The following is a 16,643-nucleotide window of genomic DNA, read 5'->3' as shown; positions in this document are numbered from 1 at the left end:
CATTTATGACCATAACATCCTCTCCATGGCCATGTGATCAAATTATGACACTTGGCAATTAGCATATATTTAGGATGGCTGCAGCATCTTGGTGTCACGTGATCACCATTTTGTAACCTTCCCAGCTGGCATTTGACAAACAAAATCAATAGGGGAAAGCAGATTTGTGTAATTTGCGCAGTGGTTAAATGCAGCACTGCAGGCTACTTCAGCTGACTGCAGTTCTGCAGTTCGGCTGTTCAAATCTCACCGGCTCAGGGTTGACTCAGCCTTCCATCCTTCCGAGGTGGGTAAAATGAGGACCCGGATTGTTGTTGGGGGCAATATGCTGACTCTGTAAACTGCTTAGAGAGCTCTGAAAGCTCTATGAAGCGGTATATAAGTCTAACTGCTATTGCTATTGCTAATGACCACTTGATTCACGTAACATCTGCAATGATGTGCTTAAAAACTGTAGCAAAAAGATCATAAAGCAGTTTTGGGCTTTCCTGCAGAAATCAGGAACTTTCTGCATTACCTCTATTCTAATTGAAGTAACATCAATAAACTTTCTCACTCCAACAGGAATGGCTCACACCTCTTATTCCAATAAAGGGAGCATTGCTGCCCATCTTATGGTCAAAGAACTTTGTCTGGCAGGATCCAGGAAAAGAGCATTTTCTGCAATGGCTCCTTCCTCAGGAACATTGTGCTGATAGAGGTGACAGATACCCCACCGTTTTAGTCTTCCACAAGGGCCTCAAAACATGGCTCTGCTAATTGACCTGGGCCCCCAATGAGGCTGTTCCATGGTGCAGATGGCTGGTGAATTAATAAGAACCCACTTACCTCCCCTTGTGTACTAGTTTTAAGGTGAGGTAAAGGTAAAGATTCCCACACACATGCATGCAAGATATTTCCAGCTCTAGGGGGCAGTGCGCATCTCTATTTCAAAGACAAAGAGCCAGCGCTGTCCGAAGATGTTTCCGTGGTCATGTGGTTGACATGACTAAATGCCGAAGGTGCATGGAGCACTGTTACCTTCCCACCAAAGGTGGTTCCTATTTTTCTACTTGCACTTTTATGTGATTTTGAACTGCTAGGCTGGCAGAAGCTGGGACAAGTAACGGGAGCTCACTCTGTTACGCGGTCCTAGGGATTCAAACCACTGAACTTCTGACCTTCAGATCAACAAGCTCAGTGTCTCAGCCACTGAGCCATCACATCCCTTTTACTAATACTAGTACTAGTTTTATCCAACTTCAAATCCCTGTTTAAATTTTAGAGGATGAAAACAGTGACACATATATGCTAATTACTAATGTTTTAAATACGGGGAATGTGCTTTTAAATCAAATTCACAATGACCGATATAATGTTTGTAAAGTTCAGTCTGGAGTATTATATAAAAACAAATGTCATATGGGTCATTTAGAAAGGGATATATAACCTAGCTAAGAAATTAAATTCTTGAAAAGGAAAAGCTGGGAAAAAAGAATCAGTAGATTGGGAATACAAACTGGAATATAAGTTTTGTAAATAAATTAATAAAGAACTTAAAAAACATGAGTCCTCAGTTCTTTGGCCTGTGAATATCAATAACAATTCTATCTAATAGTTATCCCTGAGAAACAGTTGCTCAGAGTATGTGTTAATTCTTCTAATTTGATGGTATAGCCAAGCCTTGTTTTTTCCCCATTTACTTTGGTATTTTAACATCTTAATATGTTATTGGATTTGAAAAGGTGGGGATAAGCAAAATATGAGGAAATAAACTCAAGTCTTGCCCACCATATAATTAGAAGAGTGTTTCTCAACCTCAGCTAATTTTAAGATGTGTGGACTTCCCTGGCTGAGGAATTCTGGGAGCTGAAGTTCACATATCTTAAAAGTTGCTGATTCTGAGAAATATTGCACTTGGTAGCGGTGTTAAACTGGTGGCCCGCGGGCCGGATGCATCACAGGTAGGCCGCGCTGACCCCAGCTCCACAAAGAGAAAAAACATTGCGAAATGTCACATGGCAGCAACTTGACTGTGAGTTTGACACCCATGCACTAGAGTAATGGCTGCCAACAGGAGTGATTTATCTCATCGTATGTCAGAAATGCAGAAACTAGAAAGGGGTGGGGGGAGGTTATTCGTTTAAATTTTAAAAGATTAAACCTTTAATAAAAACATAAATTTACGTAGTTCTAATCCAAAGTTGGGCCACATTGATGGCAGGTTTATTTCAGGCCAGCAAGTCATTCTGTATGCATGTCAGAGAAACACTGCACTAGAGCAATAGCTGCCAACAGAAATGATTTTACCCAAAAAAGTTGATGTGTATTTTGTGTATTTTTGTGTATTTATTAGACATTTATAGGCCGCCCTTTTCCCTGAGGGGACTCAGGGCGGCTTACAGTCAAAAAGGAAAGGGAGTGTAGGACAATACAAAAAGAAATGTGCACAAAAGTAAATTAAATAGTAAAACTCAACATTCACTCAACATTCGGGAGGGGCAAAAGTAAACTTATCCCCAGGCCTGACGGGCTAGCCAGTTCTTGAGGGCTGTGTGGAAGGCCTGGACGGTGGTGAGGGTACGAATCTCCACGGGGAGATTGTTCCATAGTGTCGGAGCCGCAACAGAGAAGGCTCTCCTCCGAGTAGTCGCCAGTCGGCACTGACTGGCGGATGGAATACGGAGGAGGCCAACTCTATGCAATCTGATGGGACGCAGGGAGGTAATTGGCAGAAGGCGGTCTCTCAAATAGCCAGATCCACTACCATGGAGCGCTTTATAGGTGGTGAGTAGAACCTTGAAGTGCACCCGGAGATCGACAGGTAGCCAGTGCAGCTCACGGAGGATCGGTGTTATGTGGGCGAACCGTGGTGCGCCCACAATCACTCGCGCGGCCGCATTCTGGACTAGCTGAAGTCTCCGGATGCTCTTCAAGGGCAGCCCCATGTAGAGCACATTACAGTATTCCAGCCTGGAGATCACAAGGGCTCGAGTGACTGTTGTGAGGGCCTCCCGATTCAGGTAGGGCCGCAACTGGCGCACTAGGCGAACCTGGGCAAATGCCCCCCTGGTCACAGCTGAGAGATGGTGGTCAAAAGTCAGCTGTGGGTCCAGGAGGACTCCCAAGTTGTGGGCCCTTTCTGAGGGGTGTAAGTTTTGTCCCCCCAGCCTGAGTGATGGTATGTTGGTCAAATTTTTGGGAGGGAAACACAACAGCCACTCGGTCTTGTAATTTTAATGGCGAATTTCAGCATTCTGGTGCTGGAGCTTCCTCATTCCTCAGCACTGCTCAACTATCTTGGTTGCTACATTTTGACTTTTGAGAGGGAATAATAAAAGACATAGGAAAATACCATATGTGAGGAGCACAATATCCAGCAATGGATCTTCATGACTTGGGCAGAAATCCTTGACTCAATGGCTACATAACATTTTAGTGTGAGATACCAGAGACTGAATTTTGACTTTCTGACCAGAAACTTACACCACATGACTCTGAGTTCAATCTTTTGTTTGGATAAGAGCCAAATATATTCCTACCTTATTTTCCCGAAAATAAGACCTCCCTGGATAATAAGCCCAATCGGGCTTTTGAGCACATGCATTAAATTAAGCCCTCCTCCAAAAATAAGCCTTCCCTGAACATATTGCAACACAGCAGCATCCATGAGGTAACAACCCTCGTCACCTCCTGCACCTCAAAAATAATAAAGACCTCCCCGAAAATAAAGCCAAGTGCTTATTTCAGGGATAAAAAGAAAATAAGACCCTATCTTATTTTCGGAGAAACATGATACTATATTATATTTCATAGGAGTTGCTAGTAAATATTGCTGGGTGATCATATGGGTGAAAATGACATATTGTAATCAGAGCTTACTGTACTTTAGAGCTTCCCTCAACTAAAGGGGAGGAATCTGTGCCAATCCCAGTTGCTGGAGAGGCATTATGCCATCCATAAGTGACAAAATGACACCCACAAATTACCTAAAATGACAAAAAAATGGAAAGTTCATTTCAATGATTATATAAAATAAATTTTATAAGGGAACTTTTTATTATCACCAAATACTTAAATATTGACCAAATCATATTTTAATCAACAATTTTTATTTAAAATACATTTTCTTGAGCTTATATACAAATATTTTTAAATGCTGTATTTCATAAACATAATTTAGAAACAGAATTATTATCTGATGCAGCAAGGGCATACAAGGACCATATATTTCAAATTGTATGTAAGGTAACTCTTATTGATATAAATTATTCAAAATAAGTAATAAGGTATATTTGATATACCAATGGGTATCCAGTTACACTGAACTAATGCTGCCCTAGAGATTCCCAGATCCCACAAATTACATATACGCTTACACATCTGTGTATTTATTTATGTGGGATGCCTGTCGCACCATGCCCTCAGAAGACATACTGAGGGCATCCCCCTCATTTTTTTTCCAACTGTGAGGTAGACTAGGCTAAAACAAAAATACTGAAATTATGCAGTCATTTGTGTGCTTGTGGACAAATTAAAATATATATCTCCCATTCATAATCCAACATTTAACCACAACACTACAAATAAGAAGGAATTTAGAAAAAAACCCTTGCAAATGTTTCATAGCTTTTGTATTTAATTGCCAGTACCCTGATGTCTTCCTAGAACAGTGATGGCAAACCTTTTGGGCTCAGCATGTCAAAAACTCAGAAAATGCCTAACTTGGCTCTACAGGTATGTGTCTCTGTCCCTAGCCTACCCAAGGCTGATCCAGGTTGTATGAGGCCTTCATTCATCTCCACTCTCTCTTTGGAGAACATTTTTCCAGGGCCTCCATAAACCATGTGAAGGAGTTCTGTAAAATCCCACTTTCACCTGATTTTTGGAAACTCTAAAGCAGAACTGGGCATTTTACAGCATGCAAGCTACATCCTGCCCTTTGATTATCCATATTTGGTCCATGGCAGTGGGGCGACTGTGGGGTAGCATGGCGGCAGGCCTTCAAAACAGTCCTTCTTTCTCATGTCGCCTTTTAGGAAAATTAATTGCTTGTCGCTGCTCTAAAGGCCACGTAAAAGCACAGCCATCTAACATGACATCCAGCGACTCCGGAGGATGTACAAGAACACATTCTATTTTCTCGGTCTGCAGACTCAAAAAATAATGTGAGAAGAGACATGGTTTTGAAAATAGTTGTTGATGAACACTGGAGTCTCATCCAAAACATTGTGGTGCATTACCTTTGACATTTGTGTCATAGCTGCTGCATCACTGTGCTAGAATTTAACCTGCACTTTCTTGGGCAATCTAGAAATAGAACATATTCATAATAACACAGAAGAGATTTAAACCCATTTAAACTTGTCTATTTCAGATATGTTGTTTATTCTTTAATTTTTTAGTGCAGTGTTTCTCAACCTTGACATGTTTGAGATAGCTGCACTTCAACTCCCAGAATTCTCTTTTCAGTATGTCTAGAATTATAGTCCTACTTTACTTCCTGAATTTTTGTTAATTACATACACAAATATTATTCTTATGGCTTTACCAACAAAATACTTTAAATGATTATATTAGAATATTAGAATAGTGCTGTACAATATAAATGTACAAGTGAACAAGGTGTTTTTGGTATGATCTCCATCAGGCAATGTCTTTTATCCTGCTCAATTCATTGATGTGGAACATTTGAACACAAGTGCTTCCCATTTAATCTAGTCGCTTCTCTCGGGTATCAACTGACTGCTTAGCTTCATCAGAAGTTTTATGACAAGACCTGCCTACAAAACAGAAAAAGACATTAAAATAGTAATAAAAGTCAGGTAATTGTAGCATTTTCATCTATTTATTTAGAAAATCCGTATGGGCATCCATGTTACATGTGATTTCGAGCAGCATACAAAACAATGTAGCTGCTCTTAAAACACTGAAACATGAACAAAAAATAAATTATAAAAAAGCCAAACTTGTGGGGGAATAACAATCACTTACTATCATACAACCACCTTGCAGGCTCCCTGCAGGATGCCTAAGAGTGATAGAAAAATATTTCAAAGGGTTTCCCAAAGGGATGAACCAAAGCTAAGTGAGCAGAGTTCTATTACTATCTCAAGGATAAACTTGATAACTGAGGATAATTGATAATTGTGCAAGTGAGAATTCTACATACTCACATAGAGAATATTACCAAGGTCTCACAACCCAGTCTTTGAAGACTAGCACAAAGATACCCAAATCTTTGGGGATAACTGGACAAGCACATTGTATCGTCCACTATTTTAAGCTTGAACTTTCCAAACTCTTTAATTTCCAGTACGAAAACTAGAGTATTATTGTAGCAGCATAATTTTATGCAGGCCAAACTGTTTAAAAAGAAAAGCATAATAATGCTTTTACTTTCAAACAGTTGCTGTTTGAATGCTGGATGTCATCTGTTTCCTCTCTGTTAAAAATGTAGGGTTTGTTTGCATTTTGATTAATAATAAATAATGAAGATTGGAATGTTTTCTAGAGTATAGTTTGGTATTTGGTAAGCATAAGATTATATAAAATATTAAGATTTTAGTCAGCCTTAATCACTCAAGTGTTTTCAAACAGCTATATATATTATGTGTAAGTCTTGCAGTAAGCCAAAATATGCAGACCAGTTGCTTGAACTATTCTAAATTCAGTTTCTGGCAGGTTTCACTATTATTACTTTTTATAGTTGAGAATATTTCTATGCTGCTGCCAGAACATGTCTGATCAAATGATTATATTGTGAAGACTTTATTCAATAACTGTACGTTAACCTAATAATCCAGTCAACAATATGTTCCTAATTTGGGAAGATTTACCATTAAGGAATATTAGGGGAAAGGACACTCTATAATTGAAATACCTGCTTGGTGTGAACTATGAAACTCATTTTGTTTTCCAGACTATGAATTTGAAAACAGGTATCACCATCTCCCAACTGCCACATAAAGCAACCGTATTTTAAACTTATGAGCAAAGCCTGGAATATAAAAAATATAAAAGGGAAAAAAATGACAAAGTACAGTAAGTTCTGAATTGAGATGTGCTAATTGCTCAAACTCTTTTGGAGTGGGATCACTAAAACACATCTAATTTCAACAATGACAACAGATAATCGCATTAAAATAAAACAAAATATATTTTGAGGTTTAGCAATTGGGTTCCATCTCACTATTTTCTCTTATATCAACCTTGTTTCCTCTTCCAGTTCTCATTTATTCTTCTAGGAGTGGAATTCTACACATTGTGTGTAGTATCCCCTATACAGTTCCCCAGTTAGGGAAATAAGCCTAATATGTTGTTTAGTAGGAGAAAATTAGTATTGCTGACACTGGTGCCAATGAGGACACATGTTTTTCCCTCTAAATATTCCACAAGAAACCTGTGCTTTTGTCAATGCCTGAAACTGTGTTGCTTGGCTTAATCAGAATGGAATGCTTATCTGTAAGTCAGGAATCCCCCAAATCTTCATTTGATCAATTCATGAATTTTCAGAGTCTTCGTCGACTCCCTAACGTTTATTATATTAAGATACTCAAGGTTGCTGTCATTGCTGGCTGTTCATTCAATCTTGAATAACAACACTGTTTCATCATTAGTGACTTCACATTCAAGATTAAGGACTGGGGTGGAACTCAACAGAGAATTCCAAAGATTAAATGATCGCAACTGATCTTCCAGCATTTATTGATCACCTACTGACTCCCAATTAGTTACTAGCACTTTTTTGATTTCTAGCCATTAACTGACCCCTACTAATAGTAAATGTGAACATGGTTTTTTTTTTAATATCCAGAGTTTCTTTTCCTATGAATTACCTAGGTTCTACATGAATTAAAGTAATAATATCAAGGATGCGCACAGAATATTACCTTGGTACCATTTTTTGGATAATTGTCAGATAAAGTATGTGACTGTATTGAGAACTCATATTGGCTACATTACATTCACTTGTTAAAAGTAACTATAGATATTTCTGTAGCATTGTTATTAAAGAAATGGATGCTTGAAAAACAAACAAAAATGGAAATGGGCAATAATTTCTGAAGTTTGAAGTATCTTTGAAGGAAAATACATTTTTATTAGTGAAATAAGTAATTAGTAAATTACAGAGAACTAATTCAAGACTATCAATGCAACTATCAGACAAAAAATCACTAAATATAAAATATCTGCTGAAATATTATGCCTAGAAATTCCTTTTTTCTTCCCCTGATTAGCATTTTCAACACAATTTAAATTAGCTAAAAAACAATATGAGGCAGTGATGCAAAACCTGAGTCTTTCCAGACTTACAATTTCTATACAAGGAGCAGGAGGCATCTATGTCTAGATGCATTTGCATAAATTTCAATTCCTTCTAGAATGAGAAGTTTGTTCACTATCATTCATAACTTCCTTACTAGACAGGATTATTACATGCAGTTTGCATGAGATTTTACAAAATTATAATTGATCCAGACTGCAGCTATACAAGAAGTCACAGGCATTCCTTGTGAACATATCAACCATTACTATAGGAGCTACACTAGTTGGCTTCTGGCTGCAATTCAAGCATAGGCTATCAATTTTAAAGCCTTTTATGGGTTCAGATCATGAAGAACTACTTTTTCCGGATAACATCTATCCAAAAAATAAGGTCAAATAAGTTCAGTCTCTTTTTGGCAGGGATGTCAAACTTGATTTCATTCAGGGCCACATCAGGGTTGTGTTTGGTCTTGGGGAGGTGGGAAAAGCATGATCAGGATGAGCATGGCAAACTCAACATTACTCATGGTGGGGGCCCGGACACTCAGAGAAAATGGACTCCCAAGCTCTGTTTCTGGCTGCGATGGCCTCCTGCAACCCTCTGCAAGAGAAAACGGAGCTTGGGAGTCCTCCCAGCCTTCCAAGCTTCGTTTTTTTGCTGGCAGAAGGATTGCGGGTCAGTCCTTCACTGTTTCCAGGGTGCCCCGCAGGCCAGTTCTAAGCACCCTGCGAGCAGGTCATCCCTACTCTTTGAGTTCTCTCACTCATGAGTTTTGTTTTCCGGAGCACTGATTCTCGAGCTCTGTTGTTTTCCTTTGTAATAGCATTCCACTGAATATTGAAATGATTTCCTCACTTTTTGGTATTCAGAAAATCTGTAAAGGCTCAGCTGTTCAAATAAGCCTTGGGACGTTTGTCCCTCAATAATGGAAATAGTTTTAATTTGGGGAATAGATTGCAATTATTGACAGATTGATTTCATGCTTATTTTACTTTTATCATATTTTGTTTGGTTTAGTCCAAGTTGAGGAATTATAGACCTCTAAGAGGTTGTAACTAGAATGGTTTATTCACCCCTTTAAATAAATACATACACAAGATAGCTAACTAGCTTAATAGTGACTCTAGAACCTAACATTCATACTAGAAAACTGGCAAGAAATTTGGAATTATCTTAGAGCAGTGTTTCTCAAACTTAGCAAGTTTAAGATGTGTGAACTTCAGCTGCCAGAACTCCCCAATCAGCCTGCTGGGAGTTGACATTTACACATCTTAAACTTGCTGCGCTTGAGAAATTCCAATCTCAAAGGAAGGCCTTAAAATGTTGTATATATCATTTTTTTAAATCCCTTGTATTCAACAATAATGCTTAATAAGTATTACAACAAAAGCATCACACGTACCTTTGTTTCCATATTTAGAAGGTGGAGCCCTTTGACATTTATGCCTACATAAACTCTGATGACTTTATGGTTGCTTGAGCTTGCTTTTGTGAATACTTGTCCTGTGAAAAAAGCAGCTCCATACGTAGGAATTTCCCAGCAGTTCTGCAAAAACATGCGCTGCAGATGATGCATTTCTTTACTCACACCCTCGCTGGTACTGAGACTCTGGAAATATAAGTTGACAGGGAATATAGATTTAGCTTCTTTTTGAAATTTAAAAGCTTCAAAGAAATGTAAAACCCATGTTAAAATGAATGTGCTGTTGAGTTTCAAATAAGCATAAATGGTTAAAGAAGGTAAATGCTGTATATAACAACTTGTGGGTTCATGTAAAAGTTACGCCAAAAGATTTCAGTACATTGGCAGGGAAAGACCGTTGGCTTACCGGAACGGCCGTTCTCTGGGCGCTGCGAGGAGAGTCCAAGCGTGGGTTAACACAGCCTATCTGCCCTTGGACTGAGTAATATTTTTATTGACCACGCCTCCCTTTGCCTCCCTATGTTCAGTTTAAAAACTAAAGGACAATCGTATGGTAAGAGTTCACAGTCAAATAAACCGTCATATACTTTGAAGAAAAATCCCTCGGTGGGTTTGGACTCTCCTCGCAGTGCCCAGAGTACGACCGTTCAGGTAAGCCAACAGTCTTTCTCCAGTGCGCTGCTTGGAGAGTCCAAGCGTAGGACATGCCCAAGCTATTGAGTCCCAGGGTGGGTAAGGACCGGAGCCTCCGGAGTCTCAGCAACTCTTTGCAAAATTCTTCTTCCGAAGAAGGCTTCAGCTGAGGCAAAGGTGTCTATTTTATAGTTTTTTATAACGGCGGTGGGGGAAGCCCACGTGGCCGTCCTGCAAATGTCCAGAATAGATGCCTGGGTCGCCCAGGCTGCTGAAGCTGCCGTGCTCCTAGTAGAGTGTGCGGTGACCCTGCATGGAGCCGTCTTGCCCTGATGTTCATACGCCAGCTTGATGCAAGCACGCAGCCAACGACCTACGGTGTGAGATGAGACCTTGTGGCCGAGAGACCCAGGAAGGAATGAGATGAAGAACGCCTCGGAACGACGGAATTCCTTAGTCTTCCTTACATAAATGCGGACGGCACGCCTCACGTCCAACTTATGCCATTCACGCACTCTAGGGTGAGAAGGTTTAGGACAAAAGTTAGGCAATATTATCTCTTGAGATCTATGGAACAGAGAGTTAACTTTAGGGGTAAATGAAGGATCAAGTCTCAATATAACCCTGTTGGTGTGGACCACGCAGAAGTCCTCCCTGACTGAGAGAGTACGGACATCCTGCGTGCAGATGTGATAGCCACCAGAAAGGCGGTCAGATGGCGCAGACTAGACATAAGCAGAGGCTCAAACGGGGGACCCGTCAGAGCCCTTAAGACAAATGGAAGGTCCCGGGATGGGTATCGATGGACCGTCGGTGGGCTGATGTTTGCTGCCCTTCAGAAAGCTCTTAATTTGAAGGTGCTGGCTCAGAAAACGAGAAGAACCCCTGGCCAGGATGGTCGATAGCGCTGCAACCTGACGCCTGAGTACTGAGTGCCAGACCTTTATCCAGACCCTCCTGTAGGAAGTCCAGCGTCTGAGGGACTGAGGCAGAAAAGTCGACAATGTCTCTAGCTTTGCACCACGATGAAAAGGCAGCCCAGGTTGCATCATATATTCTGGTAGTGGAGGGTCTCCTGGACGCTTGAATTGTTCATATGACCTTGTCAGAGATGTTCTGTTTCCTTGGGAGGTCCCCCTCAAGTGCCAGATGGCTAGTTGTAGCCACTGGGGGGTCTGGATGACTGATGGCCCCCTGGCTGAGGGAGACTTGATCCTGATCCTTTCTGGTTCTTTGAACAGACAGTCTTTCACGACCACCTTGGACCTCCACCAGGCCAGAGATTGGGTCACTTTCCGCAGGAGACGTATGCGCCTGTGGGAGTTGCTGGTTTTCGCTCTCTGCATTGGAAGGAGAAACCATTGCAGTTCCCTGGCATGCAGTCGGGCCCAGGGAACCACCTTCAGACAGGAAATCATGATCCCCAAGAGCTTGATGATCGGAACTGACCTGGACTGATGGCAGTGGTTCACCCTGCTCCTCAGATTGTTCAGGCTGTCTGGAGACAGGAATACCTGGCATGAGTTGGAATCGATGACGGCACCCAGATGTTGTATGCATGTGGATGGTTGGAACTGGCTCTTCTCCATGTTGACAGAGAATCTGTGTTGCTGCAACGTCCGAATGGTCAGCATGACATCGTGCTAAGCCTGCTCTGATGTGACAGAATGAATGATTATGTCGTCTAAATAACATTCCAGACGGATGGGATGGTTGCGGAGGTGAGTCGCTACCACCGCCAGGATCTTGGTAAATGTTCTGGGCGTTGACGAGAGCCCGAAGGAGAGCGCTTTGTACTGGTATTGCCTCCCCTTGGAACAGAACCTCAGGAACTTCCTGTGGGCAGCATGGATGGGGCCTCCTTCAAATCTATCGATGTCAATAGATCCCCTTTCTTCACGCAATCCAGGATGGAGTGGAGGGATTGCATCTTGAACCTCTTGTAAGCCAGATGTTGATTCAGGCTTTTCAGGTCCAAGATGGCCCTCCACCCCCCTGAGCTCTTTGGGACCAGGAACAGCATGGAACAGAAGCCCTGCACCTCCTGGTCCCTCGGAACTGGTTCTATGGCCTCTATCTGGAGAAGATGGAGTATCTCCTCCTGCATGAGCTCCCCCTTTACTGGGTTCCTGGAGGTGGGACAATGGATGAACTTCCTCTGGGGGAAGGTCAGAAATTCTAGGACTAGGCCCCTCCTGATGGTATTGAGGACCCATGTGTCCGAGGTGATCTCCTCCCACCTGTCGGCGTATAGCTGTAGCCGACCCCCTATGGGAGGAACCTTCTGATGGTCACTTCCCCCTGAGGAATGGATGGGAGTTGTTGTTGCTGTTGTTGTCCCCACGAAATGGCTTCCAAAAGGAAGACTGTTGCTGTCTGCTACGGGACCCAAAGGAGGTCCTATCTTTATTTCTATCACCGCCCTGTTGGAAAGACCTCTGGTAGGAGGAGGAGGAGGGTGCTTGAACGACCTCCTGGTTTCAAAAGGATTGCTTACGAAAGGGACCAGAGCCCTTCCGTTTGTCCTTAGTTTCAATGACAAACTTGTTCAGGGCCTCCCCGAACAACTGCCTTCCCTTGAAGGGAGCGGAAGCCAACTTCCATTTGGCCTTCATCTCAGCCTGCCAGTGCCGGAACCACAGAAAGTGGCGAGATGTAATATTGGAAGCTAGGGCCCTGGAGGCAAACTTCATTGCATTCAGCAAAGCATAGCTGAGTATTAAATGGCCGTAATGATTTTGGTAAGCTCATGGTGCTACCTAGACCTTCTGGAGGGAGGTTTGGATCTGAATTGTCTCAGCCAGAACAAGGATGTTCTGGTGAAGAAAGAAGCAGAGGTGGACGCCTTAATGGCCCAGACGGCCGCCATGTGTGTTTTGTGGCACGCCTTCTCCGACCTTTTATATTCAGCTTTTAGACCTTCTAGGTAAGTAGGTTAGAATTGGATGTCAAGAACACTACTGGAGCATGTACTTCAGGAAATTTCAGGATGTCTTCCATCTTCCCATCTACAGAATAAAGGGACTTATCCCCCCCACTGGGGTTGGTCAGGGTGCCGGGCTGGACCCATTAACACTGAATGATATCCATGAAGAGGTCAGGCACAGGGATAAGCTCCTGGGTAGGAACCGTTTCCTTGAACAGTCCATGTTTATGGTCCTTGGAGGAAGCAGGAGCCTGAGCAGAATTTGGTTTGGGAGTGGAGCCTAGCTTGGTTGCCGCCATGGCCTTGTGAAGTATAGACTTAAACAAGGATGGCTTAAAAAGGCCAGTGAAGGCCAGCTTGTCAGGAGGCAGGTCTTTGTCCTCTGAAAGCACAAAGCCCTCAGTCCCTTCTTTCTCCGAGCTAGAGGATTCAGAAGCTGATTGCGTAGGAGGAGAGGCCGGCTCCTTAGAGGTGGAGGCCTTAGCCTGATGTTTGGCCCTTGGAGCCCTAGATTTCCGGGAATCTCTCTGGTTAATGCCCTCCACAATACCCTGGGAGATGGCCAGAGAAATCACCTCCCTCATTTCAGCTGACAATGCTGGGCTCTTGCCCTCCCTCAGGCGATGCTTGCTGATGTGCCCATGGTGCCTAGCCTTGCCCGAGCTGGAATCCTCTTCCTCTGGCAAGATGCTCTGGGAGGATTCCCTTTCCTCCCTGATAGAGGAACTGGGCAAATCAGGATAGCCCCAGGAGGCCTCTGGTGAGGGATCCCTGGACCCATAATCCTCTACAGAGGGAGACCTACAGTCCCTGAAAGAAGGAGATTCAGCTCCCTCGCCCCTGCGAGAAGGTCCCCTGGGAGATTGATCCCTGTGGTCTGAGGGAGAACGATCCTTGTGGTGGTGAGGGGCTTTAGGCTCCGCCACCTTATGGGGATGAGAGCCCTCTTTGGCCTTCTCTGGAGGCACTGAAGACCCCGGAGAGGACTTCCTGCTGGTGCCCCTCTTCCCCTTTCCTCCTTTTGGCAATGGATCCATTCTACTGCGTTCGCTAGAGGGCCCTACCTGCTCCTCCTGTGCCTCCCTGCATTCCTCAGCCATGCTGCAGTAGGCCACAAGTTAAGGCCTGGCGGAAAATGATCTTGCAGTGGAAGGGCACCGATGCTGGCCAGCCGGCTCAAGCGCGTCCGCAGATACTCCAGGAGGAAAGGGCCACCTGCTGGACAGATTCCTTCCCCCTACGCCCTCGGATCCCCAAGACTTAGCTGAGGAAGGAAAGGCTAGCCGGTGCCCCGGACTAGCCCCTCACCCCCGGCGGCACTCTGCGGCTGAGAGGTAGGTAATCGCGCTCTCCCTGGCTCACTTCTTTATTCTTTGCTCTCCTGGAGCTCCTGTGCATCCGCAAGGGGCAGAGGAACTCTTTGGAGTGAACAAAATGGCAGCCGGTGCATGTGCAGCCTCCACCTGCCAATTTCGCTGTCACTCAGGGAAAAGTGCGTGAAGCAGCAGAAACGGCTGCCACTGATGCTGGGCAGAACAGAGCACCGCCACAGCCAGTGGCTAGCGCCCGCAAGGCTCTGAAATAGCAGTGGTCCGGGACACCGAGAACGGGATGCCGGTGCGCTCCCTTCCCCTCCTCGCTCACCAGCAGGAGCCGGTCAAGCGACTCATGCGCCCTGTGCTGCTTGCGACCAGCGGAGGACAAGAACCAGCCTGGGAAGCCTCTCAGCAGATTAAGATCAAACAATTGAAAATGAGTCTTGTAGACAGGTTGAGAAGAAATTAGTGGTCAATTTGGGTTGGGAACCCCAGTCTATCTGTCCTTGGAGTGGAGAACCCCCCAAAACAGTTCTAATGGGCGGACTGAGTTTTTAAACTGAACATAGGGAGGCAAAGGGAAGCGTGGTCAAGAAAAATATTACTCAGTCCAAGGGCGTGTTAACCTACACTTGGACTCTCCAAGCAGCGCACTGGAGTACACATAAAATCATAAAAATCAAGATCAATTTGAATCAGTCACTGGAACCAGAGGCTTGTTCAGATAGATACAGATTAAAAGAGTTGGAAGGAACCTTGTAGGTCATCAAGTCCAACTCCCCGCTCAACAGGAGACCCTACACCATTTCTAACAAATGGTAGTCTAATCTCTTCTTGAAAGCTTCAAGTGAAGAAGCTCCCACAACTTCTGAAGGCAAGTTGGTTGGTTGATTGTTCTCACTGTCAGAAAAGTTTTCCTTACTTCTGGGTTGAATCTCTCCTTGATTAGCTTCCATCCATTATTCCTTATCTGGCCTTCAGGTGCCTTGGAAAATAGCTTGTTCCTCTCCTCTCCCTGGCAGCCTCTCAAATACTAGAACACCACTATCATGTCTCCACTGATCCTTCTCTTTACTTGACTAGCCATGCTCAGTTCCTGCAACTGCTGTTCATATGTTTTTAGCCTCCAGTCCCGTAATCATCTTGGTTGCTCTTATATGCAGTTTTTCTAGCATGTCAACAAGCTTTCAGACTCATGCTGAAGCCCATCCTCAGGAAACTTCTTGGTCTCAAGCATGGGCCCCAGTGTGAGTCTGGAAGCTTGGAAGAACAAATCTCTGATCCATTGATCCAATCTGGACTGACTCAGATTGGATCTGCAACATTATCTTGAGATACGTATATTTGCCTTCATCCATAAAAACCAGCATTCATATGCGTAATCTTCCAGGCTGTGCCTCTGAACTGCAAGTAACATTTAGCCAGGCTTATCTTCTAATAATTGGCTTTCAAGAACTCTAAATCAGTGATTATCACCATATTATATGATGGTTAAATCCCTGTGTTATATAGATTTCGGGTCTAGTATTTTTTTTAAAAAAAATATTGAATCTTTTTTTAAATCTTGAAACAATATGGCTTCCTCAGATGATTCATTTTTGCAACTTCAACATGACAGAAAGAAAACTGCACACTTTCTACGCAATTTCATTTTTAAAAAAGGAGCAAATCTTCTAATTTTCCTACACTTTATCTTCCTGATAATTTTGGTTAATCTTTTGAGCACCATTGTATCATTTTAAGATGTTCATTGTGATCACAAAATAATATTCTAATAATAGTAACCCATTCCATTTTTTAAAAATCTTATATTCAGAACTTTGGTTTCAGGCGTATTCAAATTTCTACAAGTTTTTTTCCCCCCAAAAGAGCCTGAATTTCTGAAATTATAATGTTGTAATTATAACATAAGCTTATTACCTTATATTCATGAAGTATTCGATTTGTCCAATGAGGTGCCTTACTCTTTAATTTGGTGATTGGTACTATAGACTTCAAGTTTTCTTCACTAAAAATTAAAATCAGACATATTAAATAATTATAAAACATTTGAAAAATAAAATGTATTTGCCTTAAGAAAGAGATAAGTGCATAGAG

General features: G+C 42.8%; 1 protein-coding gene across 3 annotated transcripts in view; it reads right to left on the bottom strand.

The window, feature by feature from the left end:
- Positions 1-4,078: 4,078 nt before the first annotated feature.
- Positions 4,079-16,643, bottom strand: part of KRIT1 (KRIT1 ankyrin repeat containing) — a 42,672-nt gene continuing 30,107 nt past the window's right edge. For 2 of the 3 annotated variants that reach the window (XM_014052819.2, XM_014052811.2), the window contains exons 14-18: positions 16,467-16,554; positions 9,651-9,857; positions 6,863-6,979; positions 5,974-6,010; positions 4,079-5,762 (exon numbers count right to left, since the gene is read on the bottom strand). In XM_014052819.2, the coding sequence (XP_013908294.1) occupies positions 5,692-5,762; positions 5,974-6,010; positions 6,863-6,979; positions 9,651-9,857; positions 16,467-16,554 (520 nt within the window). In that variant the 3' untranslated portion in view covers positions 4,079-5,691. The remainder of the gene's footprint in view (positions 5,763-5,973; positions 6,011-6,862; positions 6,980-9,650; positions 9,858-16,466; positions 16,555-16,643) is intronic. The other variant, XM_014052826.2, reaches the window with a different exon arrangement.

The sequence above is a fragment of the Thamnophis sirtalis genome, unplaced genomic scaffold (assembly GCF_051295495.1).
Source record: "Thamnophis sirtalis isolate CommonGarterSnake01/CBP01778 unplaced genomic scaffold, rThaSir2_p1.2 scaffold_4, whole genome shotgun sequence".
Taxonomy (NCBI): domain Eukaryota; kingdom Metazoa; phylum Chordata; class Lepidosauria; order Squamata; family Natricidae; genus Thamnophis; species Thamnophis sirtalis.
Note: the sequence above shows the minus strand (reverse complement) of the source record. Positions and strands in the feature narration are given on the sequence as shown.